A 25,284-nucleotide genomic window follows, 5' to 3' on the forward strand; every position below is an offset into this window, starting at 1 on the left:
ATAATAAGTTTATAATAAGATTACGGGAATTTCTTGTTGTTGTGGTATGTTGTTGATTCGTAGATAAAACGAAAATATCAAATGTGCACGAAACTTTCTAGCTTAACTTTCGACGATAATGATGGTTTCTTTAGGAAAACCGTGTTTTCTCTACGAAGAGAACTTGTACAATATTGCTCGGTTTAAAAATACCACAAAAATATTTATACGAGTGATGTAAACGTTTGTAATTCACAAATTGAAAAAGTAACAATTTTGACATGTGAAACTTCTAATGACTGACAATACAAAATGAGAGAAAAATTAGGCAAATTAAGTGACAAAACTATTTGTTATATATTTCACAGCTACAATTTTCAAATAGATAGCTTCTCTGACAATATATTATTGCTATGTTTCTGGTTATTCGCTGTTTGGGATATACGTAAATAAATTGTGAATTAGTAATTTACTTTTCAATATACGCGCATTGTAATTTCCGCGTACATATAATTTCACACGAGAAAGTCACATAGCCTATTCGATTGATGAAATATTTTAATATTCGAATACATCTATCCTATTTATTGATACGACTCTCAATCCTACATCCAACTTTATTATTTCTATTTCTACTATTCTCTATTCTCTTCTCTTTATTCCTATCGAAAGGACACGCAGCTTGTGAAAAGGATGATTGATACGACACAAAATCTCTTGCTGAGTTTGTAAAAATATTTAATACAACAAAAAGAGAAAGATTACTTTGAGTCGCTACATCTAACGATAAACGCTACAGCTGCTACGAGCGTATATGAATACATAATTTTAAAACGTCAGTGTTGATTCTTGAATTATAAATAACAGCGTATTCTATTAAACAAACAAGTTTTTCTTGAAGAGTCGTATCAAGATAATCTTTTCCATGAGCACTTTCTTGAGAATGGTTAGGAGATCGGCCACAATGTACATAGCTCACGCGTGGATAATATACGCACATGACACTTAAGCTAGCTCTATAGGTACACCACTGGTCATTGCACATGCACGCAACAATCTACGCTCCTCTTACCATCATCTCTATCATTAACGCGATCTAAATATCTTTGTACGCGTACGATACAATCTGACTCGGAGCTGGACTGAAATTGTTTGTTACTTAACAAGAGAAAGAAAAGTCGTTACTTCCTTTTTTAAAGAAAGAAACAAAGATAAGCAATCTTCTTGTAATAAAAGCATAAAATTTCCGCGTAAATTCACCAATAAATTGTCGATCGCGACTCTAATCTACTTTTATTTACTTTGAAATGACTGTGAGCGCGATTAGTGAAATTAAATTATTTCTCGAAGAGAACGATTAACATTTGATTAAAGCACGTTCTAATTTCAACCGATCGGCAATGAATAGCGGATCATTTCATCGAATCATCCTCTCTGCCTCACGGAATGAGTGATCAATGAGCGTCTGACAATTGCCTTTAGCTCGAGCACCAAGCTGCATGAGGAAAGGAGAACGAACGAAATGCACCCGCCTGCATGTTGACGCCAAAAATTACGTCTAATTGTATTTTCAGGACGAAAGAGCAGATCGACGTCGATTGGCCCTCCCCACTGTTACCGGTCATGCTGAAACATACTCTTTTCACGAAAAACATACACTAAGAAGCAGATTGAATAGATTTTTTTTCATTATAAGATTTAATATCACAAATCTTACATTTTTTTAATTTTTGCCTGTAAAATTGGTTTCGTAAATCCTTTTAAGATTTTTCCGTGAACTTAATGGCGTATATATAAAATCTGAAAAAAATTGTTGGAAAAATTTCATTTGTGATACGCCGTTATAAATGAATAAGAATTTGATACAAAATGCTTGCTTTTAAATAACTTTCATGTAGGTAACGTAAATATTGGTGTCGAAAAGAAAGATAATAAAATTAAAGCATAATAATTATTACAGGTTTTTATCGTATATCATATTTATTTGCGATTAAATTAATTTTTACATAATCATGGAATTAATTTTCGCCTAAATATATAATAAAAAGATGCAATTTTTTTAGTACATATATATTTAAATACGTACAACTATAAAAAAGCTGTCTACACTATGTTTATTCGACACACTTTACAATTTCAGTGTTACATAATTACATATAATTTTTATTATGGTATATTGAAATTTAATAAAGTTATAATATTATAATATACAATATAATAATGAATAATTATAAAAATTGTATATTCAGACATTACAGTACAAGCTCTTGTAGACATTTCCTTTTCAATTATTATATTCATAATTGTGAAATTAAAATTCCCTGTAATAAAAATTATATAGATTAAGCCATAAAGAAAAGATTCAACGCATATATTAATAATAATCACTGATTATTATTAAGACATAAATGAATGTTAAAATGTCGATTAAAAGTTTCTGCAGTTCACGGAATTTATTCCATCGTCTAACAACATTTTTAGAAACGTCAAATCTGCTTCTAAGCCACATAATACTGCGTCCGCAGTATTAATTAATTACTGTATCAGCATTACTCGGCAACAATGGGAAAAGCGCGTTACATTATCGATGCAGCCTATGGAAAAAGTACTGAAAGAGAGAAAGCGAGAGAAAAAGACAGGAAGTGTGTGTGTGTGTGTGGGTGTGTGAGAGAGAGAGAGAGAGATGTTTCAAATCGATCAAAATATACCATAATCAATAATCAATTCCAGAATCAGTCTCAGCCCGTCTCACAGTCGTTTCACACAATACAACCACGTAACACACGATACACATATGTAATACGTTCGTGTAAACGCTCCACTTTGTTTCTCCCATCCCTCGCGAGTAAGATCGCCCTAAATTCTCGTCTATTAAGCCTCGTCGTATATGTATGCCGCGCACACTAACCACGACACCAATATCGTAACTCTTGCGCAGCTGCAACACGGTGGGGCTCTGGGTAAGAAAACACTTGGCATAACTTTGAATATATATTTTTTCGATTACTCCGTGCCAAAAGTTCCTTCACCCCTCCACGTTCCGGCAACAACCCCCGGGGTATTTTTGCCCTATCCCTTTTCTTTTCGAGGTTTCTTCTTTGACTTATGAAATTATTTGATACACGTTTCTTTTATCAATGTTCTTTTATCTTTGAACTTTGAGTAAATCTTTTTTTTTAAACTTGGATTTGAATATCTTTATTTTTATTTATTTACTTGAAGATTAATGCAACTGACAAATGCCTTTGCCAATATCTGAGTCTTTTAATTCTTTTTACACTTAATTAATTTTGACTTGATACTTACCTCAAAAATTTATTTTAAACAATTCTTGATTTAAAAGTAAATTTAGAGTATTAGTCGTAACTTAACATATCGTATTGTAACTAATATAATAATCACGCATAAGAAAATAATATTATATTAATTGTATAATGACCATAAGCTGATTTAGATAATTTCTCATTATAGATTTTGGTCTAACAAGTCCGATTCTATTATCTTGTATATTACACGACACATACCGAAATTATATCTCTAGTTGTGAATTTTGCCGTGATTATTGCTTAAAACAAACTTTGCGTCGAGGTATCATACAATACATACAATCGCTCAGCCAATATTGAAATGTTAAAAAGTGTTAAAAGAAATCCTTACTCCGGAGTTTTAGGAGAAGTCCCGCGTTTTTCCCCTCCACTCATTCTTCTCGAGTTGTCTACGATGTATTTCAGGATTCTTGATCGCTCGCGTGGACCTGCTCTTCATCGTCGATGGAGCTTGCAGGTGAGAGATCATTTAATCGATCTTTTGAGGCGGGATACGAGCCCCGAGCGTAAACACTTGACTTTTAACAAAGCCACCGTGTTACGGAGCACGACACAGTTACTGCGGTTGTAAGCCGGGCTATAACGTTTCGCGCATCAGACTCGGAGTAGCTTGCAGGAAGCAGCTTGCGGTTTCTGAACTCTGGATAGCTTTGCTCGAAGCTCGATGGGCAAACAGAACGTGAATTAATATGTACAAAGGCTGTCATGTGTGACGTTTAAAATAGCGGATAATTGAACCGCCAATCGCGTATATCCCGAGTATCGTTATAAATTAGTACATGTATCAGAGTGTAACGTTTATTGCTTGCATTCCGCGTGCGTCATTTCGATCAGTTGCCTTTAATTACTGTTCGGATCGCTCTGTCCACGAGCAGTCGAAATAATTCGATAATTTAATTTACAATTGAAAAAAGGAAGTCCAATATGTCGCATTATTTGAATACGTTGCAATAATACTGTAACACGAATCGTGCTTTTACGTTGTCCTATAACCGTGTGATTCCTCTGAGAAAGATGTTGCGATGCATCTTTGATAAAATACGAGCGATTAACATATAATGAGAGAGGCACAGTTGGTCCTAGTCCGGCATAATTAACTTGGCGATGTAGTACACGACTAGGACGATATAACTCACATATAATCGGGCGAGCGCGACGATTAGTTTAGATGGGTACGCCGGGCGATCCACGTTGACGTAGTTGGGGAAACTAATCAGCCAACCAACGCGTATATGTATACCAGGCGACCTTAATCCGTCAGAATCGGTTCGCCAAGAAGGAGACGTTCCGACATGTTATCCGATAGCTCCCGATATTGCCTGCACGCTGACACATTTCCATTCGCTGGAAATCCTCGTGGGTCGTGTAACGCAATCAGATGGCTGGCAGGTACTCCCACGTGGACATGACCTACCTGCCCGCACAACAGGTTGTCTATTTACTTTTCTGGACTGCGTCGGATACATTTTTCTCCTTTATCAATCCCGAGAACACTTTTTCTTTTTACCTCTCCGACGAGCTGCGAACGAGAGTCAAGTGCGGCATTGTCGCAAGTGATTAATTAACTTTAGAATCTCAACTGAAACTATTAATGTGCGACGTCGTATAGTTTACCGCATTAAAATAATTTCATGGCGGAAACTTTTATGGGTTTCCTGCCGCATGAAGAAAGGACTTTTGCGAGAGGCCCTGAAGCGATCGCAGTAAAGCCTAATTGGCAACACTCGCCATAAAACCCTCATAATCGTAATTGACATTCGCTGACAGACGCGCGAGGATTCGAGAGAATTGGTGAGCCGTAAAATGAAAGAGGTGCACGAAAGGGCGTCACCCGCGGATTAGTAAATAATTTATTTCAGAAAGTAATTTAACTTTTCTAATTGATCGTCTGCTCGGTCGAGAGTTTCGCGGAAAAGGTGAGGCGTAGCGGGCAGACAGAAGGGTGAATGGAGGGTGTAGCCAGTTTCAGGATGAAATATCCCCGACGAAGCGCCACTTTGTGCGGCGGACTAGCTGGAGATGAATTTCTCGGCGCGACTGCCTCGGTCGGATGAGATATCCGACTTTCGCGTAATTCTCGAGGAATCTCGAGATGTAACGAGATCTATGATCGAGCCTACGAATCTGTGAAGGAAACGTGCGCGTATTCATATGCGAATACTATTTTTAGTAATTGACGCCAATATCCGGTATCGTAAATATTGGCAAATGACCGATTGGCAATGCCCGATCGACGCGATATCTGATATTAAAGAAACAATTGGATCATCCCTTCGATTGCGCGATATAATATCTTGCGGATATCTATTTAAATACTGTTATGAAAATTTATATGTGACTACAATTACGTGCTCATTTTCGTGCAAAATATACGAATGCCATTCGCGACGCTGTTTATTGTTAATTTATATATCGGCTGATAATCGGGCAATCGATAATTTATATAATTATGCAAATTGCACGAATTGCGCATTTTACGTGCAATATTATTGTAACGCTCAAATTTAGCAGTTAATAAAACGATGCTATCGATCATAAAGTGATCGCGTTCCGGGTCACAGCTCGGCAGTTCGTTTGTTAAGAGGGATCACCGTTGAAAGCCGCTTTCGACGGTAACGCGTGTCCTCCGGAAACTTGTTGAAAGTGAGAACGAAAAAAGTCCCAAAATGAACAAGACAGAAAGGAAAGCGAGCGAAAGAGAAAGAAATACCGGAGAAGTGCCGTACTCCACCGCGTTCTTCGGAATTGTTGTTCGGAGAGATATTCGCTCCGGCGGAAGAACGTAAGAAGTGCCCGAAGAAGAGTCTCGAAGATATGGCACCCGAGAACGAGTCACCCGAGATCGATCTCTTCGATTCTTCAGGGGGAAAAAAATTTAGGAAGATTGCCATGAAACTTAAAGGAGATTTACCGCAGTTATATTTCGTTGCCGTCATAGATCTTTTTACCACCGACCGTTCGACCTTTGCAATTTTATGCTCTCCCACTGCTCCTACGACTGCGATTAATAATTACGAACGTATTCCACCTGAAATATTCGTTATTTAGATAATGATACTGTGCAAATTGTTCTGTGGGACATTGAATATTGATGCGAAAGTGTTAAAATGAATGGGACTCCGCGTTTATATGCACATGCACCGGCGCGATCCGTTGCTGAACCAACCGGAAATGGTGACAATTTTAATTTTATAACAAAATTCGAAGATGTACAATGTATGTAGTAGTCTGTACATGATCTTCGATATTTAGTACAATAATTGGGATGTTAGGTGCAGGCTGTACCAATATTAACTTTATAGAAGCACGCCGAGGTTTACTAAAACTACGCGATCGCGTTATTATTACGCGTCGGATTTCCACACATGCAAAGAAAAATCATGCATAGAACCTGTTTTCTTCTTCGTATTGCAGGAGAAGTTTCCAGGTTCAAGATAACCGGTCTCGAGTCTCGCGGCGAGTTGCAGGTTCGTTCCCAAAGGTGAAATTGGAAAAAGTTTTTCCGTTTGCGTGTGGATGCTTCTGCGGGCAGTATCAATCTCGCGGACTTTCGGTATTTCAGACTCCCTGGAATCTCTATACTGATGTACGTAATGTTCAAAGTATCTCGGTAACAGATTTTAGATCGGAGTTGAGAAAACGTGTTTATTTTAATGAATCCCATTTTGGCCATTTATCTGTTACCGTGTATTCTTTCATTAAAAAAAAATGCACGCGTGTTTATTCTACTTAAGACTCTTCTCTGCTGGTACGAAATTTGAGCGCCCGGGGAATATGCGGATTTCGTGCATACATTGGAGACGCGAAGTATAATTGGAGTTTCATGACAGTGGGGCTAATTTTCCTGGCTGGAAAGCCGGACCGAAAACTCTTGGTAACGAGACTTATTATTTATTCTTCCTGCCGTGTCGCGCATCCTCATGTCCCTCTTCTTTTTCTCAAATTGTTCAGTTGGAACGTGACACTCGGAGTATCCGTTGCTGAAACAACTATTTTTTTAAACGCGTGGTCTACGTCAAGAATATCGCGTGAGAAAGAGATTCGTGAATTAAGAAAACGTCAATACTTATTTTACCGTTTTGTTCAATTTGAGTCATGCTTTGTGCCTCGAAACGGACGCGTCGTTTAATCGCTGAATTTAAATACACGCAAAGCAGGTATTTAAAGAGCGACATTGAGAGATCGAGCTGGGCCATGACCGTCTCATCGGACGTTGATTAACGGCGGCAGATGAAATCTTTTGTCCATTTCTGGTTCGATTGGAAAATATCGCTGGCCGTTCTTTGTTTCGTGGATGGCCTATACGGAGTGGCCTAATTACCGCACAGCGTTTAAGCTTAAAAAAAGAAAACCGGGGAAAATAGCCAACCTGTTTCTGTGACGACTCTTTCAGATTGCGAATATCTCGCGAAGCGCCTCATTTAATTATGATCCCTCGCAATAGAGGCGATGCCTCTTCATACGGGCGTTGTTTTCGCCTTAATTGCAATAGGAAAGGGCTCTTTGTGTGTTATTTCGTCGTCGTTGTTTTTCAAACTTTGATCTTCCCTTGATATCAATTTATCAAGTATTATATCTGTATCCTCTCTTTTCTAAGCTCGACCAGCTTCATTTCTGTACCTTCTTATAGATTTTTACATTAATTTTTATATAAATTTGTAAGCTTAGTAAATATATTGTCTGCGCATAATTAAAGAATGCTCTGAAACAGGCATTTACATAACTTTCGAATTGGATGATCAACGTTTTGTAAAAGTACATATGCACTTAATTATGCGGAAATGATAAGATACAGTTATATATTACAATTATTCTTGTGTGAAATAAATCGTTTGGCGTAAAAAGAACACGGAAAACAAACGTATCCTTACGGCAGCATCTTGCGGTTGCTTATACTGAATCTTTACAGAGCTGAAAAGATAGAGAAGAAGTATGAGCTACAACGGGGAGGACCCATTTCGTCTGATGCTGATTCATAGCGGTTAGGCGTGCTCTGCATTATTCAAAAAGCGCATCTGACCGTATAACGTCACGCGACTTTAAATATGGCTGCATCACTTTTGACTGTCAAAGCGTATAATGTGGCACGTCGTACACTTTCCTCCCAGCTGCATCGATTGCTCGCCAAATCGAATAAAGAAGATGCGGAGGGTTTATGAGAGAAAAAACGAGGCGGATTTGTAGCCAGTGTATTTGAAAATTTACACGTGTCATGCATTTTTCTTTCGTGTCATGTATTTTCGTTGAAACGTTGTACACTCATCGAGATTACTCATTTATCGTTGCTATCGAAGACATCATTTTCTACGAGATCAATTCGGGAATTTTGTCGTGTCACTCGGTAATAAAATTAATGAAATCAGGGAAATTTTACAATAAAAGAAAAACAACGAAATATGTTATCTAATTTAATTAAATTTGTCAGCTGATATTTACTAAAAGAAAATGAATCTTCTAATTTAAAAAAATTATCAGATAATTTGGCAAGGAAAAAATCGTAAGGTAATAATAAATTGTGTCCGAGATAGTAATATTACGTTTGCATTAAAACATTAACAAATTACGTATACGACTAGAAATTAAAATACAAAGACCGTTTGAGCTAATGAAGTGTTCGTAAAACCTATAGGAAGTAATTGCAGGGTAAAATTAGTATAAAAACAATGGGATGCTTTTATTTAAATTTGGATATAGAGCTCATTCTCGCGAATGAACGGAAACGGCTACACACACTTGGTGCGCAATATACTAACGCAACTCTCTATTTCGACCGACTATTTCCGGTCTTTGCGCGATGCTGCTCGTGCAGAATGCGACATATTTTTTTTCTTGTTTTTCGCGATTTCGTTGAAACATTCTGCGTGTGGACGGTGTGTATGTGTGGGTGTGTATCGCTCGCTTCACTACGGTAGCAATTCTGTGATTTTCTCGGATTTTTCTCCACGCATGTTTGTCAACGTTCTATTATTTCGCAAACTGTTGGCGCGCGAAATGAGTTTCATACTTGGAGCTGCCAAAGACACTTTTTTTTGTTCCTTATTTCATACAGAAGGAAACGCACGTCGCTCGGATATTGTTGATTCTTTAAACAGTCGCTCTGACAAGTACTGTGTTAAAAAAAGATATTTTTCGTTTGAAATATTTTGTTTCGCGAAAAAAAGAATATTCTCACTCTAGACGCAATTGATGAGAGAATGGCTATTGCATTTGGTAAAAGTGCAACAGGCAAATATTTCTGAAACTATTTGAAATATTGAAGGCAATAGGTACAGGAAAAAATGTTTAATAAAAAAAGTCTCTATATATTGTGCAGAAATCTGATAGTGTTTAAAAATATGTATGTATAAGTGTGCGTGCATGCGTATGAATTATGTTTCTAGCGGCTAATCGCTTAGAATAATTTATACGTAAAAGATCAACACTGTGTTATGTATGTATTTGCAATTTTACTTATATGCAATTAAATGAAAACTTATCGTCACATTGTCAGTCGTAAAATGTTAGTTAGAACTGCGGTCAAAATCTTTTAAATCATAAAATGTTAGATGTCGATTACAATTACCCAAATATTATGATTGGGTATTTGCAATTTTGCACTGAATCCAATAACGACGACAATATTAAAAAATCATAGATTTAAGATATCGACTTGACATTTCAAATAAGCACGTGAACATACGTTTGCGATTGTCACTGCAAGTTATACCGGCTGCGATGACTTCACCCGCCGTCGCTCATGCCTAAACGAGTGATCTGATTCTTTCAAGAGCTTTATGATGAATGGCGGATTCGTAAGATTGCACGTAGAGATTGCGGATGCTGGGCACGACAAGGCTAGCTCGTCCATTCTCCTCGAGGACGACGCGGCTTCTTCCGTTCCGCTCTTCCACACCGCTTCTTTTTTCTTCTTAGGCCCCGAAGCGACGTAGTAGAAACCATCTGTCTCATTTGTTTCAGGTTCTGCCACCCTGGAAAGCCGCCAAGTCCGGAACTATATCCTTCAAAATTCGTACGAACGAGCCGAACGGTTTGATCATGTACAGCCGCAGCGGAGCGCACACGAGAGTACGTATTCTTATCTCGGTTTCCTTTGAATTACGATAATCGCTGTAACGAGAAAATCAAATGGACAATAAAATGTTACGATGTTCTCTCAATACGTTGGCGAAAAACGAGTAATCCATTGGACAAAAAAGTGGAATAATACAGAAGAACTTCGGACAATGAAACCAAATGCGGCTGTCAAAGTGCGATTACGCGTCCAACAATTATTGGCTACTAAAAACGTTTTCCGAAATAACAACCCGCTTTTGTCCCAAAACTCATTTCAGTCGCGGTTGCACACTCGACTGACAGTAATTTAATTATCGATGCACAATTCCACCCTCCTGTGACACTCCGACGATCGATGAGTTCTGGCGGTCAGTGACCTTCGCGTCTGAATTTTACAATTATTTGGTATTTTGAGACATTTTTCGTACACTAACAATAAGTACCTAAATTCTTTTAATGTATTATAAAATTTAGAAGACACAAATTTTGTAATTCTTTTTTTTTATACCGCCAAATGCAAAGAATAAGCTTGACTATTGTAGATCAAATAATGCTTTACGTGTTATAAAAAACGACTTAATAAATATTGATTAATTTCTAGAGTTAAATACAATTTAAATATTTTTTTTAATATTATCATATCTTTCGTATATATTTTTTTTATTGGAAAACGTCATAGAGTATTAAATAGAGTATTAAAATAAAAAATGAATTGGTCTGATGTTATTTACCAAACATTATTTACCAAAGTTGACAAGTCTTTTTTGATGGTTGGTAAACTTGGGGTTGCCATAATACATCTTCATTTACTCGTAATCCTATTAACAACAACGATACGCCGACATAATATATCTTCATCCATCTATCCAGAGTAACAGAAACTCAATAAATTGCGACAATGAGCTTTTCTTTTTATTGTACACGTAGATGAAAAATACAAATCTCCTCGCATTTGGCTACAATTCACTAAATATTTAAGGAACTTCCTGTTCCATTTTCTCTTTATACGAAATATAAATATAGTTTGTTGATGTGATAGTTCCATTTATCAACATCAATTTTCACTAATAAATTCAACGAATAACAAAAGTAAACGTTGACCTATTTGGACCGTAGAAAGACGCTTGATGTGCGCGCGGAAACGATTTACTTCACATTGAAGCGATATTTTAATATAAATGAATCCGTTTCTATTTATTACAGCAAGATCTGTTTGCCTTCGAGATTCTTGGCGGATACCTTTTTCTACACATCGATCTCGGAAGTGGCCATACTAAAATAAGATCGTCGAAGACACGCGTGGACAACGGCTCTTGGCACGACGTTGTCCTAAGGAGAGTCGAGAGAGATGCTCGAGTCACTGTCGACAGTAACACAATCGAATTTCGTACACTAGGTAATGAATATAATTCTCTCTACGTTTCATCTTCCAGAGATATATCGCTGAATGCAAAAGAAATGTTTTTTTTAAATAGAAAACTTGTGTGAGTAATTATACATATAAGATAATACTGACATAAAAAAGTATCAGTCGCAATTTCATGACGCAATAGTTTTATTTTCTCCAGAAAACACTTAATTAATCGTCATTTACATCCAACGATCTCTTGATATTTGTATTTTCGATGCAAGAACACTCAATACCTCTTTTAAAACGCGAGCTACGCTATCGATGAATTGCCGATACATATCGCAGCGTATTTATGCGTGTAGTAGCAGTTTTTCAAAAAGAGCTATCTCGCCGTATACATAAAGTGTCTAACCCGGCCTGGCAGATAAGTGTCCTCGAGCGTGTAACTCTGAATTATGAGTGGCTCGGCCCGCTCAGCTCACCGTTTACGTCGGTGGACCGCGGTGTCCAGAATTTACTCACCGCACCGTGGCTAAGTGATAAAGCACTACGTATGTACGGCCGCAAACACGTGAACGATACCGCAAAAACGATAAAAAGAATTTCATTGAGACAGCCCGGGATTCACATATCCTCCCGCAGATAACGGTGACTTAGTTCGCTGAAGATGTTATCGCAATGCTTCTTGTCTCTCGCTAATTTTTTTTTTTAAAGATGTAACAAACTTAAAGACCGAAGTATGATACCAAAATAGTAAGATAGAGAAATTGTGTTGAAAGTAATAACATTATCTAACGGGTAAAAGAGCAAAAATAAGTAAGAAACTTTAGATTTTACACCTCCGTCCGTTATCTATGCAAAATTAAATATCTAAATTTTAATACGCGATTAATTAAAAAAACCATTAATTACACAAAAATAATAAGTGCCTCGACAGAATTTAGACAGAAAAATCTATTCTGATTCAACCGTAGTATTTGTAGCGAGAAGGATATCCGATGAATCTAGGACAGCTTGCGTATCCACGTGTATTTGAAACGCAGCAAACATGTGCCCGTATTTCTGTAATTGAAATGCCATCGTATTTAGAAAAGAGCGTGCATTACACGGCGCTGATGCACACCTCACTTTTTCAGTTGCACGTTTTCATAGAGTCTTTACCTGGTTGAATGGAACGATCAAATATTCTTTGTTATCCTCGTTACTTGAAATGCATATATACACATGTTTTATAATTCTCTGGTTACGTCAACTTTTGCCTAACTCGATTGACAGTCCAAAGTCAAATGTTAATTATAAAACACAATAAATTACTAATTACGCAGAATAGGGGTAGCTATTTTTCTCTGAAATTCGCCGAGCGAAGGACTAAGTTATCCGCTAGTTTCCGCTTTCCTGTTAATTCTGTCGCTCATCAGCAACTTCCCTGCGCTCTGTATCTCTCCACATTTTTCTCTCAATTTTTTTTCATGCAGGTTAACGCAGACAATTTACCATTGCCACGCACTACTACGTGTTAAATATCAAGCTCAATAATATATTTTTATATTTAAAGCAATCTTTTGACTCAAATAGTCGCAAAAATCTCGTCCTACTTTCACAAATTGATCAACACGCTGTAAAAAAAAATGTAAAAACAGAAAGAGTATTATGTGTTAATCAAACACCTACATTCGATAACCTACTTTATTAATTGGTGTATATACCAGGTTTTATTCGTTACATGGCAGATTGCATTGAATTTCGTTGTTCAAGAAAGCGCAGTAAATTTTTCCGTCCGTTTCTGTCTCTCTATCTTTATACCTATTTGTCTACCTCTATTTCTGCTTTCTTTCTTTTCTCGCTCTCCTAACATTCACGAGATAAATTTATAACTTTAATCAGACTGTCACCGTTTTCGTCTTACCACGACCAGAGCCTGTCGCGGTTAGCCGAATTACATGGACGGTTAATTCGCCGACAAAACTCTTCTTTGAATCATACTAACGCTCGGAGCAATTCCGTCCTTGCGCTTCTGTAAAACCACGAGCAAATAACGCGGATCACTGCCGAGCACAGAAAAAGATCTTTGGCTTTCGCGTTCTCTACGAAATAATTTGTTTAACCGCGGTATAAAGGAAAACAAAATCTGCACTGAGATTTTGCACTGAAAACTAGGAGAACATGAATACAAGAAAAAGCTACGCGAAATGTATATAAATGTATATAAATATGTCGAAGCTACTCAATTTTAGATATACTGCTTTCCATTTTTTAATTTTCAATATGGTATGGAACGTCAAGGGATGTCAAAAGTAAGTTTCAGATTGATGATATTAAAAAACATTTAAAATCCCCAATTTAACCGACGTTCCGTGAAAGTTTATAATAAATATTAATTAAACATCGATATTGATGTCACAGTTACATTTTTGAAATTTATTAAATGCCAATCTTAATTGATCTACCGTACACGCCAAATATGATTGACGTTGCGTAGATTGTCCCTGTGTATTCATTATTCGCTCTCTGATACGATGGTTAAAAATTATTAAAATATAATCCGAGCTTTCTGTGATTTTTGTTATAAGTCCCTGTTAGGTATAGTTTAATCTATACTTGTAAGATTATATCACACAAGTAGTACATAACAATTTACGTATTATTTTTAATATTTAAATACATACTTATGTATTTAGATAAATTTCCGATTTATATAATACCATTTTGATAGAAAGTGTATTAATAATGCAATTAATTGCTGGCAGGAGATTCCACGCAATTAGACTTGGATGGCTTATTATATATCGGTGGTGTGGGTGCACCTTTTGCGCCCTTAACTGTTCCGCCCGTTTTGTGGACGGGTGCCCTTCGACAAGGCTTCGTGGGCTGCATGCGAGATCTCGTCATTAATGGACATCCAGTAGACATCGCGGGATATGCGCAGCAACAGGATTCGGGTAAGCGAATTAAATTTTGACATTTATTCCTGAAATAATACGAAATTATCCCAAGAAATCTCTACCAAAAATAGAACAATACGAGATCTACGTAATATTATTAAAATTGTATTTCTATATTATATTTATTAGATAATATTTACGACGGAGTTGTGTCTGGTTAATTATAAATATAACATCTTGAAATTAATGTTAAAATATAACACATAACGTACACTTTTATTCGAGCACAGATATACAATTGATGTGGAATAACGTAATTAAAAGTAACAATCAAACCATAGTTATCGGTTGTTGAAACCAAATATTGTTCTGTCCTACACGCGATAACCATGTTTGTTAACTATTTGTTACTAAAAACATCCTGCGGCGTGTGGTATTACTAATATTTATACAAGGCGAATAGAGCCACGATTTTTTTATTATCGGAAAAGTTCGTTGCAGCACATTCAATGCCTGGTAGAGCATATCTGATTATTACATATTTTTCTGCATTTTTTTAGTAGATGCGATCGGTATTTTTAATTGTTTAAGAATTTAGAAATGCATTTTTGACGAAATAAATAGAAATTTTGTTTATGTCTATATGGAGAAACTTTTAAATAAGTAAATAAATAAATCACTTTCATTCAACAAATCACACAATTTTTTATCGTTGTCATTTAAGTTGCATTTGATATAAAAAAATTATGAATATGCAATAGCCACTAATAATAATTTATTTTTAATTATCAAAAATTTCCAATTTAAAATTGTTTGATTAGAGTACAAATGACAATGTTATGAGTAATGATAATTAATTTTGATTTATTTGTAATTATTATACAATAATTATTTATTACTGTATTAGATATACGTACTTCTTTGTGTGTGTACATTGAGTTTACTAATTCTTTAATATTCCTGACGTTTGTTCATATATTTACAGGTGCGGTGAGACCAGCATGTCACATTCAAACGCAGCATTGCCCTTCGAAACCGTGTATGCACGACGGCACTTGTCTCGAAGGATGGAATCGATTTCATTGTGATTGCACCGGCACACCTTTCACAGGACCTACCTGTGGCAAAGGTAAAAACGTACATTTTCAATTATACAATTTTCAAAATAGCTACATTTCTAAATGAAGAGTCTCTTGTGCTTTTACGGTAAATTGGACGTAAATTATAAAATGGTAATCTGACAAGTTTAAAATATTTTAAGTGTTCCAAAGCTGAGTGAGTTTTGCGTGTTTGTAATTCATAATTTTGTTATTAACAAGTTATTATATCTTGTTACAGATGCGTCGACACTGCATCTGAACGGCACACAACAAATGACGGCGCTGATGCCGGAGGACTCCAGAACGCAGGCGGAAGAAATTGTCGTGCGATTCAAAACGACGAGACCACGCGGCCTCCTATTAGCGACTAGCTTGGAGAACAGTTCCGACCGTTTGCAGATATATCTAGACGAGGGCAAGGTGCAGATACTAATTCACATCGGAGATCGAGATCAAGAAAAAGTAAGATCACGAGATACTCATTTATAATCTATCTAGAAGACGAGAAAAGTAGCTTGCCACAAATATTTACGTTTCCTTCGGAGTAGCATAGTACAATAGACTGTTGGGTATTATTAAACGCGAAAACTTTGAAGATGATTACTAATTAACGTTTCATATCTTCCTCGACAAACGATGTCGGATCGGGCATTACTATGATTTATGTTTTGTCATAAATGTTTAAACAAAATCTTATCGCGAATAAGGACACGTTGTTGGAAAGACAAGATATTGGATTTATCTCGGACAAATTCGATCCACTTAATGTCAACGAGCATCCGCTCAGAAGTTAAAGGACCTTGCGTGGTCCATGAGGATTTACATTCCCGAAGCATCTCCGATGTTGAACGTCGTCCCGATATAGTTGACGTAGATCGTTCTCCCGTTGCGAACAACGTCATGACGTTAACTTAATACGTCACCCGCAGCAACATCCGCCAAGTAAACGGCTGGCGGCTCTCATCTCCGTGTAACGGAATATTCTTTTTGACGGAAATGTTGGACGCATAAAGCGTATTCTCAGCAATTGCTCGCGAAACATGGAATAACGTGCATTGATTTTCACGCTTTGCTACATTAATTCACTTTTAGCGACGTGACTGAAAAGATTTTATAGTTAAACACAATAATAGCATCTACTTAAAATTTAAAAACTTTTATATTTTTTTTTAAATAACATTATTCTCAAAGATAGATAAGATGAAGAAAAGCTAATTTAGTAAAATAAGATTAAGTGAAATATTGAGGGAATTTTAATAATTATCACGTTGGTCAGTAAATTTAAAACTGTGTTTCATCGTCGTAAAATATTTTAACTCGGGCGATTAATGAATCTTTGCGAAATTTTCAAGAATTAACAAGAGTATTACCTCAAGGTCGCGAGGCGCGTTTCCGTGCTGCTCCATCGATCGTTTTCCCGGGAGCCAAATGCATTTCTGAATGCATCCTGCAATCTCTCGTTCACGCAATCTCCAACACTCCATCCCCCCCCCCCTCGTACCGTTCGCATATACATGGAAATACATAAGCAATTCTACAATCGCGACGCTTCCGGTCGAACGAACGGTAAATCAGCCGATTCGATTTCGCAGCTATTTCATTAGGTGCTGCATAAATGTGCAATTTATTTTTCTCTTTCTCTTTTCTTTCCTTATACTAGCACTCGCGAATACATTTCATTCTCGTAAAATATTTATACGTTATGTCCGTCATTGCTTTGATTGATTGGTATTTAACAATAAGAGAAAATATAAATAGGAGAATTGAACGTAATTGTGTCCGTCTGTATATAATTACAGCTCGAATATACTTACACGCGACTAGTACAATATGAAATTGTGCTTAGATTTACAATTTCTGAAAAGTTATATATAGAGTTTAATTTTGGATTCTGTGGTGAATTATTAAGCGTCTAATCCAAGCGTTGACTTTGTCGGGAAGCAGTGATGAAACGTGCGGTATTATTGCGGATATTAAATAGATATTGTGTTAATCTGGAATTAACAATCTTGGGTCGAAGTCATTTGGAACTCTCGTATCGCCCGCGGACGAGGGGCCAAGTCTACAAGTACACGCGTATAAGCGCGAGCGTACAAGGCGCAAGGTAATTTACGGTAATGTTTCAATCTCTGTACCTACACGGACTCGTTAATTGGACGGAATAATTGATACGATAATGCGGCGCTCGACGATTAGTCTACGGAAAACCAGATTTCCACCAAGTTTCTAGAAAGTTCGAGAACGTTTCAACGAAGATTTCTATCGCGGCGGCTTCGAACCGCAAACTTTTCTCCGCGTAAACCGCGAGATTATCCACGAGTTTCGATAGTTTATTAATCATTTTTATTGGCGCGAGCACGAAATTGTGTAAATCATAATGATAAAGTGAGTACTTAATTAATTGAGGTATTATTTTGTTATTTTTATTCTAAAAATATGATTACATTTTGTCCAGTTATTCTATTTTTCCATTCTGTTATTTCGATTTTAATTACTTTATTCGACTTGACCATTACATCCGCGTTGAAAGAGAGCTAAAAATTTACAAGCACATTATTCGTGTACCGGTTATTAAAGCAGTTATTTAGTGACGTAGTTTTTAATAACATTACATATTTTTTGTAAAAATTATTCATAAAATATACCCCGATGAAATGTTTCCTCGGTAACTTTACTTTATTTTACAATCTGTATAACATATAATGTTCTACATAAAGTTACATAAAGTTAGATTTATCTCTTGATACATAGTTCGACTTTGATTTAAATAAAGCTAGAAAAGTTTCGAAGACAGCGCGAAAGAAAAGTCGAATAAAAATACTGTCCAGTTTATGAGGTCAATTTATCATGTATCGCACATTTCCTTTTTTATCCACAAAAACTGGCGAAAGTTAAAAACGATTTCTTTTGGAATGGAAATGTAATTGTAAGCTATTTTTTAACTCGTAGTATTCAACGTAGTGGACGTATTTTTAGCGACTGACACGAATTAAACGATAAATTAGTACTGGGGATAATAATAATGTTCGACGGCAATACCAGCGATGCGTAGATGACGTTAGATGACAAACGTGCGTCAGGTGTCACACAACGCGTGATATCGTATATTGCAATGGGGACTGTGCCAGATAGTGACGAGTTGCTTGGATTTATGGGACTTGGCCGAATGACAGGCATCTCATAGAGGTGGTTTATCGATAGCGTTAAACCTATTGCGACACGATGACGTTGCCGCTGCAAAAATGCGATAAAAATTGGGACCTCGGTGCATATATATGGTATCTACCGACTTTGTTTTATAGCGAATTCGGTTGCTTGCTCTAGTGCGCACTGAGTGCACACTAAAGCCTGTTTATGGTTAACACACTTGTATATTTAATACTTTATCTTGAATACACGTTCGAAGAGTATTTAGCCAAAAAATAATCCGTATGGAGATGCTATGCAGATCATTTTACTGGCTACGAAATATTTCAAGAGATATTTAAGACAATCCTTAAATATAAGAATTGACTGTAAACAAGCCTTAGTGCGCACTAGTACAAGCAACCGAATTCGCTATCAGTAAATTCTTAATGAAATAAGAACAAAGGGGACAGAAGAAGGATTCCATTATAATTATTAAATTTTCTTGATAAAATTTTGTAATTAATTTACAGACGGTTTTGCTAAAACCGGCCTATAATATAGCATTTATATTCGATAAAAAGAAAGAGAGAGTTTTTCATTAAATAAAGAATATAATTTAATAGATATTACTTTATTGCAGTTAGTGACAGTTGGACAAGGTCTTAATGATGACTTGTGGCATACACTGAGGTTCTCCAGACGATTCACTTCGCTCAAATTCCAGATCGACAGTGAGATGGCAATACGAGGTATGTACATACATGTACATAATATCCGCAACATATATTTTATTAGAGCCAACAAATTAAGTATATCGTTGCATACGCAATGCGTATTTTCGTGGGGTAAAATTTCAAAACTCATAAAGCGGTTTATTGATGCGGAATGTGCGTTTTGTATAGAGTATTAAAATCGTGGTAATATCGCGAAACAAATGATTTTATTTGCAAGATAAATTAAAAGTAAAATGATTTTTTCACATGAGGTTTTATTTTAAAAAAATAATGCGATTTAATTTAAATTAATTTTAGACTCGATTAAATAGATATTTTAAAATTAAAAAACTTTTGCCACAATTATTAAATACACGTTTAATGTTTTATATTATATCTAAAACAAAACATTTAACCTAATTTTGTGCTCTTATGAGCAAATATTAAAAAATTCTCAAACTGAATTAAATCAATTACATGACTTAATTTAAACATACTTTGTATTATCGCTAGAATTTATTTATGAGACTTATTTGAAGGTAAAATGTGACCAAATATTAGAAATTGAAAGAAAAATCGATTAATTTAAATACGGGAACTGCATTACGGGAACAGGATGTCGTGTAAAATGCAGCAAATTGTATGTCGGTACCAGATGCAAAACAGTTGATTGCTTTCGTGCCGCAGCAGTGCAAGTGGCGTCTTCGATCGTAAGGTGTGAGGAATAGTGAGAAAAAAAGACGATTCTATTTCAGAACATTGACGAAAGAAAAAGGAAGAAAAACAGAAAACGCGAAAAGTGAATATCTATAAGTGAGTTTTAGATTGTGCAAAAACATAGCTTTACGTTAGATATTAAATTGGGACAGAAATTTTTATTTCTTTCATTATCAATTATTAATTAATTGTCGTCGTAAATGGCATTGAAAGTAATAATTTAATAGATATTAAGTAGTAATGAATCGTCTCTTCAATGTTATATTCATTAAAATAGAATTTCATAAAATAGTCGCTGACGCAGAAACTCCAGGATAAGTCTATTTAAGTGACGCTCTTATATGGACGCTCGAAATATGATGGATGATAGCGGGGCAGCTTTGCTTTTACGGTAATCAATAGACCGTTTTCTCATACTGAAGCTTTTAAACGCGGTTTAAAGTCGCTTCGTAAGTAAACCTGAATTCGTAATGAGCGTAAAAGTGAATTATGCTTCAAGAAAATTAGAAATTTTATTTTAATTTTCTTTAATGGCATTTTGATGCTTTAGAAAACATTTCTCAATTTGGAGACAATAAATGTAACCGCAAAATGAAACTAACGCTTCTTCTTTGTTTGAAAGATATAAAAAGACTCGTTTATTCTTCAAGCTAAAGTGTTTATTTTTACAAGTAAGATAATAGCAAATACGACAAAGATAAAAAAACTTTTATGGTTAAGTTATTGATACGCTATCAGGATAGCGTAATAACTTTGCTTTAAAATACAAAATAAATGGTCGTTTTGTTGTAAAATCAAAAGATTATTCGAGATTGCACTCTCATGTCTCATGCTTTTATTATGCCCTCATCTTTTACTTTATGCTTTTACTATGCGGGATATGCTTTCTCTTTCTCCCCTGTAGCATGCTTTTACTTCAAAATAATTACTTCCTCTCCCATCTTTCACAAAGAGCATTTGCTTCATCTTTTTCCCACATCGCAGTAAAATGAAAACTTACAATGTATATAAATCTCTGTTTCAAATATTTAAAAATTTTCAATATTTTATTTCAATTTTTAAATTTTTTATTTTTGAATTTATATTTTATGATTTTGTAAAGAAGAAGCATTATTTTAAAGCCGATTAATATAACTTTACGCAGTTCTAAAGCAAAAGTTGAAACTCAATGTAAGCAACAAGAAAGCGGTTGTTTGAAAGTTATTCTCTTTTTCCTGTTTTGTGAATTATAATCTTTTTGTTTTCAATCATTTAAACTTGGTAAATGAAGATTGACCTTTTTATAAAAAAGGAGTTAATTAAAAATTACTTAATAAATACACAGTTCGAAAGAAAAACGAGCGTGATACTCGTACATTTCGTAAATCAATTTTACATTGATGCGGCAAGTTATCGGAAGAAAATTATTATACGGGGATGCAGAAATTTCTTTCTCGAGCGATAAATCTTATAAATTTCGAAGGAGGGGAGTGTCTCTGTCATGGCATTTCGAAGCGGGCGCACTTTGCACGTCGCATCGATTGCGCCGGTTCGAAGGATCCTTATACATGCGCACATTCCAACTTCTCGCCACAAGGCGAGAGCCCACGCAAGGGAGCAATATCGTATTTCGAAATCCCTATTTAGCATAAATATATGGCGGCGGTCGCAGAAGCCCCGCGGCGAAAGTCGCGGAGTGAGAAAAAGTCATGGGAAAATATGCGAAGATATGGGGACACACGTGGAAATACGGAAACTTAAGTTGGCAGATGTGTGGGAGGGATCGTGTTTAACACATTTCAGAATACGATATTCTCAGTCGCGATATATTCAACTCTGATCTTATTTAGAATTTTAAAATACATTTAATTTTTTATAAGAATTATATTCGATTGTCTACAGTATATTGTTTCTTACTTTCTTCAATTTTTGTCAGCTATTCGGAAGACCTTTTCATTTTTACCATCATATGTTTACAATCTTTAAAAAATATTCCTCGATCAATATTCCCTATCGTGACAAAAATCTTATCGAACTCTCCGTATCGGAGACAATCACCTCTGTAACAGATTCTCTTAAAAAAGAGTAACAAAAAAATACAATGGAATGCACACGCGGAAAGATAAGCAAACAACGATAGATGCGAATGCCGATCTTAATTATCTCGTGGCAAAGTTATGGCGTCCTCGAAATTGGAAAAGCAGAAATATTCGGCTAGAGTCGGGTACCCGGGTGTATACTGGAATAGTCGAACAGGATAAAGAAGGAGAAGAGATAGAGGGAGACAAAGAGGGTAAGGATTAACTGCACCGTACGACCAAATTGCCCCGGGCATATAAATACAGGTGTATACGAGGCGAGGGTGGAGTCGCCATGGAGAATTCCTGTCCGATAATCAATTTCCACATCGAGATTTATCAGTCGGCGGATTCACCGCGGCGCGATCATTCGGTCTACCAAGATTTATGCGAGCGCCGTACGACGGCGCGGCGCGGCCGCGTCGCCTCGCGCAGGAACGACGCGCGCTCTCGCGCGGAAAATAATTTTCCGCCTTCTCTCGATCATCGTCCGTGCCCGATATTAGTGTTGTTATTTGTCGGACCGACGAGTCGGGGAAATTGGCGCGGCGGGCATTTCGGAGCTAAATCGTCCCGTCGTTTTCGGCTATCGCTGTTGGCGATGATCGAACGAGTCATTAGGGGTGACAGTTTTACAAATCCCTCGCTCGTTTTGGGAAATGCAGGAAAATTCGCGCGAATTATTAACGTAACTTCTCTTTATTACAAACAATAGTTCTAGAAACATAGTGCGACATAGTTTTAAGGGCCCAGAAAACTTTGAAGCGCCAAGAAAGAATTGTGTTACCCCTTTTACTAGTTTGCAATAAAACAGTATGTTGCACTTTAGATTTTTCTACTTTTATATATAAAATACACTTATATTTTTATAAGTAAAATTGACAGATGTTTTTTATACATGCAAAGTATATTCATATAAAAATCAAGTCTTATGAGTAATTTTTAGAAATATTTTTACACGCGAAAAATATCTTCGGACTGTTCGTCAAGCTACGAGAGTAATTACGTCAGTTTGGTCGCTCCATGGATTTGAATAATTAATGAAAAATCGCCGAGAAACTTTCGCAAGATCGACGAGCGGGCGCACGAAATTAAAAATTTCCCGGGCAATTTTTCACGCAAGTTTCGAGACCCTTCTCATCGCACTTGCCTCGTAAGTTGTGTAAATGGGACAAATGGCAAATTAGAAACTACTGGTTTGTTGCAAAATACTAGTTTCCTGAGACTAAGAACTTGAGACATACGTTACGGCTTATCTGACACTTTAAACTGTCGATATAGGCAATGTTGCAAAACTTAGGAAGATTGATGCTATTTTAGTGAAACGAAGAAGAGAGAGGAAGAGAAAATATTTGAATACACAGATTTTTACATATACATTTCGTATTTTCACATACATAAAATATATACGTCTGTAGTATATATTGCTTATAATTTTTTGAATAAATCTACACGCTTTTTTATTCTTTAAATAATTTGCCTGTTTAACGCTTATAAAAATTTTTGATTATTCAGTTACTTAATAATCGAGCATGAATAATTAATTATTGTCCGTTATAGTACATCCTGAATGCGTATCTAAATTTTGAATAACATGTATACCAAATTAATAAGTGATTTATTTAACAATAAAAATTATTTATTGCTTAACGCGTGTCTAACAAAGAGGATCGCCGAATTATATTTTTCTGCTAGACGTCATTCATATGTAGATTTCATAATTTCATTGCTCAATCATTCTGAGTGGATTAATGTATAATTATAATGAAATAATTAATTATACAATCTCCCGCGTATGCAAATAAGAGTATGCAATTAATACAATATAAATAATTATCTGTTAATGAATAGTTTCCTTTGTATGCTTGGATTATATGCTTGATTAAGAAGTGGTAAAAAGACAGTGCGCTGCCCTGTTTATATTCATTTTTAGGCGTCACTACATCGCGGCTTCAATTTTGATAGAGCTTAAAACTTCACTTTTTCCGATTGCACTTCGTCTATCGGATAAATTACAAGTTTCCCGCGGGTGCTCTCGACCCTCCTGCAATCACAAATTCAGAATGCATCGCGCAGTGCGTCCGCTTTTGCATTCCGTCGGCGACCCTTCGAATCGAGACACTCTTATGAATGCCAATCGAAGACTTTCCAAGGCTGCGATCGTTATTGCACCTGATAGTCGGTGTGTCAGTCGTGAAAAATATATCGGCAGACACGAAAATTCCGTTTGTAAATAGTAGAGATATTTTCTATGACGAAGCTGAAAAATGTAACGACCGTATGAACGAGCTGTAAAGCACATCCCAGGGGCGATCGAGCGATAAAGTACAATGAATAACATACAAAGCAGATTTATTTTGAAGAAGGGGTGAAAGGACATTTTATGGGTAAAGGAGAATGCTCCTGTCTAGGTATAGATTCTAGGTACAGATTCGCTCCCCCAACTCGATATTTCTATAATGAGCCACGAAAATGAAGCTTGATGTAAAAAAAAAGATTTTTCTCTACACTTTCGGACATGTTTTTCGCTACTCCGAGTTTGCGCAAGCACACGATCGATAGCAGGGAGACAATTCTGTATCTTACAACGAGCTTGTTTTCTGTTGCTACTCTGGTGAACTAGTGCAATAAATTAGAGACAAGTATATTTTTTCTCATTCTAGCTTACCGCACTAGTTCACCAGTGCAACAATAGAAAACAAGCCTAATATAATGAAAATGCTAAAAGTGAGCGGCTTTGTCTCTTTCTAAAGGCCTTGGTCCGAGTTCCAGCATCGTGGACACAGGCCTCAAGAGGCCAATTAGAAAGAGACAAAGCTACTCGCTTTGAGCATTTTCACTATGCAGTGTAAGATACAGAATTGACTCCCAGAAGCATGCATTTTCTGCGAGAAATTCGTCCGGAGGCAAAGAATCTCCCCCGTTCGCACGTTTCCAAGACCGTCGATTTTTTTCTGTTTACGCCGATTTGCCGGCC

At 36.3% G+C, this 25,284-nt stretch overlaps 1 protein-coding gene across 1 annotated transcript in view; it reads left to right on the forward strand.

The window, feature by feature from the left end:
- Positions 1 to 25,284, forward strand: part of LOC105569630 (neurexin-1) — a 218,668-nt gene that overhangs the window by 150,842 nt on the left and 42,542 nt on the right. The window contains 8 exon segments of the mRNA XM_012026247.1: positions 10,263 to 10,370; positions 11,562 to 11,623; positions 11,625 to 11,634; positions 11,637 to 11,754; positions 14,457 to 14,648; positions 15,577 to 15,720; positions 15,930 to 16,153; positions 19,461 to 19,569. Of these exon segments, the coding sequence (XP_011881637.1) occupies positions 10,263 to 10,370; positions 11,562 to 11,623; positions 11,625 to 11,634; positions 11,637 to 11,754; positions 14,457 to 14,648; positions 15,577 to 15,720; positions 15,930 to 16,153; positions 19,461 to 19,569 (967 nt within the window).

Source organism: Vollenhovia emeryi, unplaced genomic scaffold (genome assembly GCF_000949405.1).
Source record: "Vollenhovia emeryi isolate VEMERY1.0 unplaced genomic scaffold, V.emery_V1.0 DF939123.1, whole genome shotgun sequence".
NCBI lineage: Eukaryota > Metazoa > Arthropoda > Insecta > Hymenoptera > Formicidae > Vollenhovia > Vollenhovia emeryi.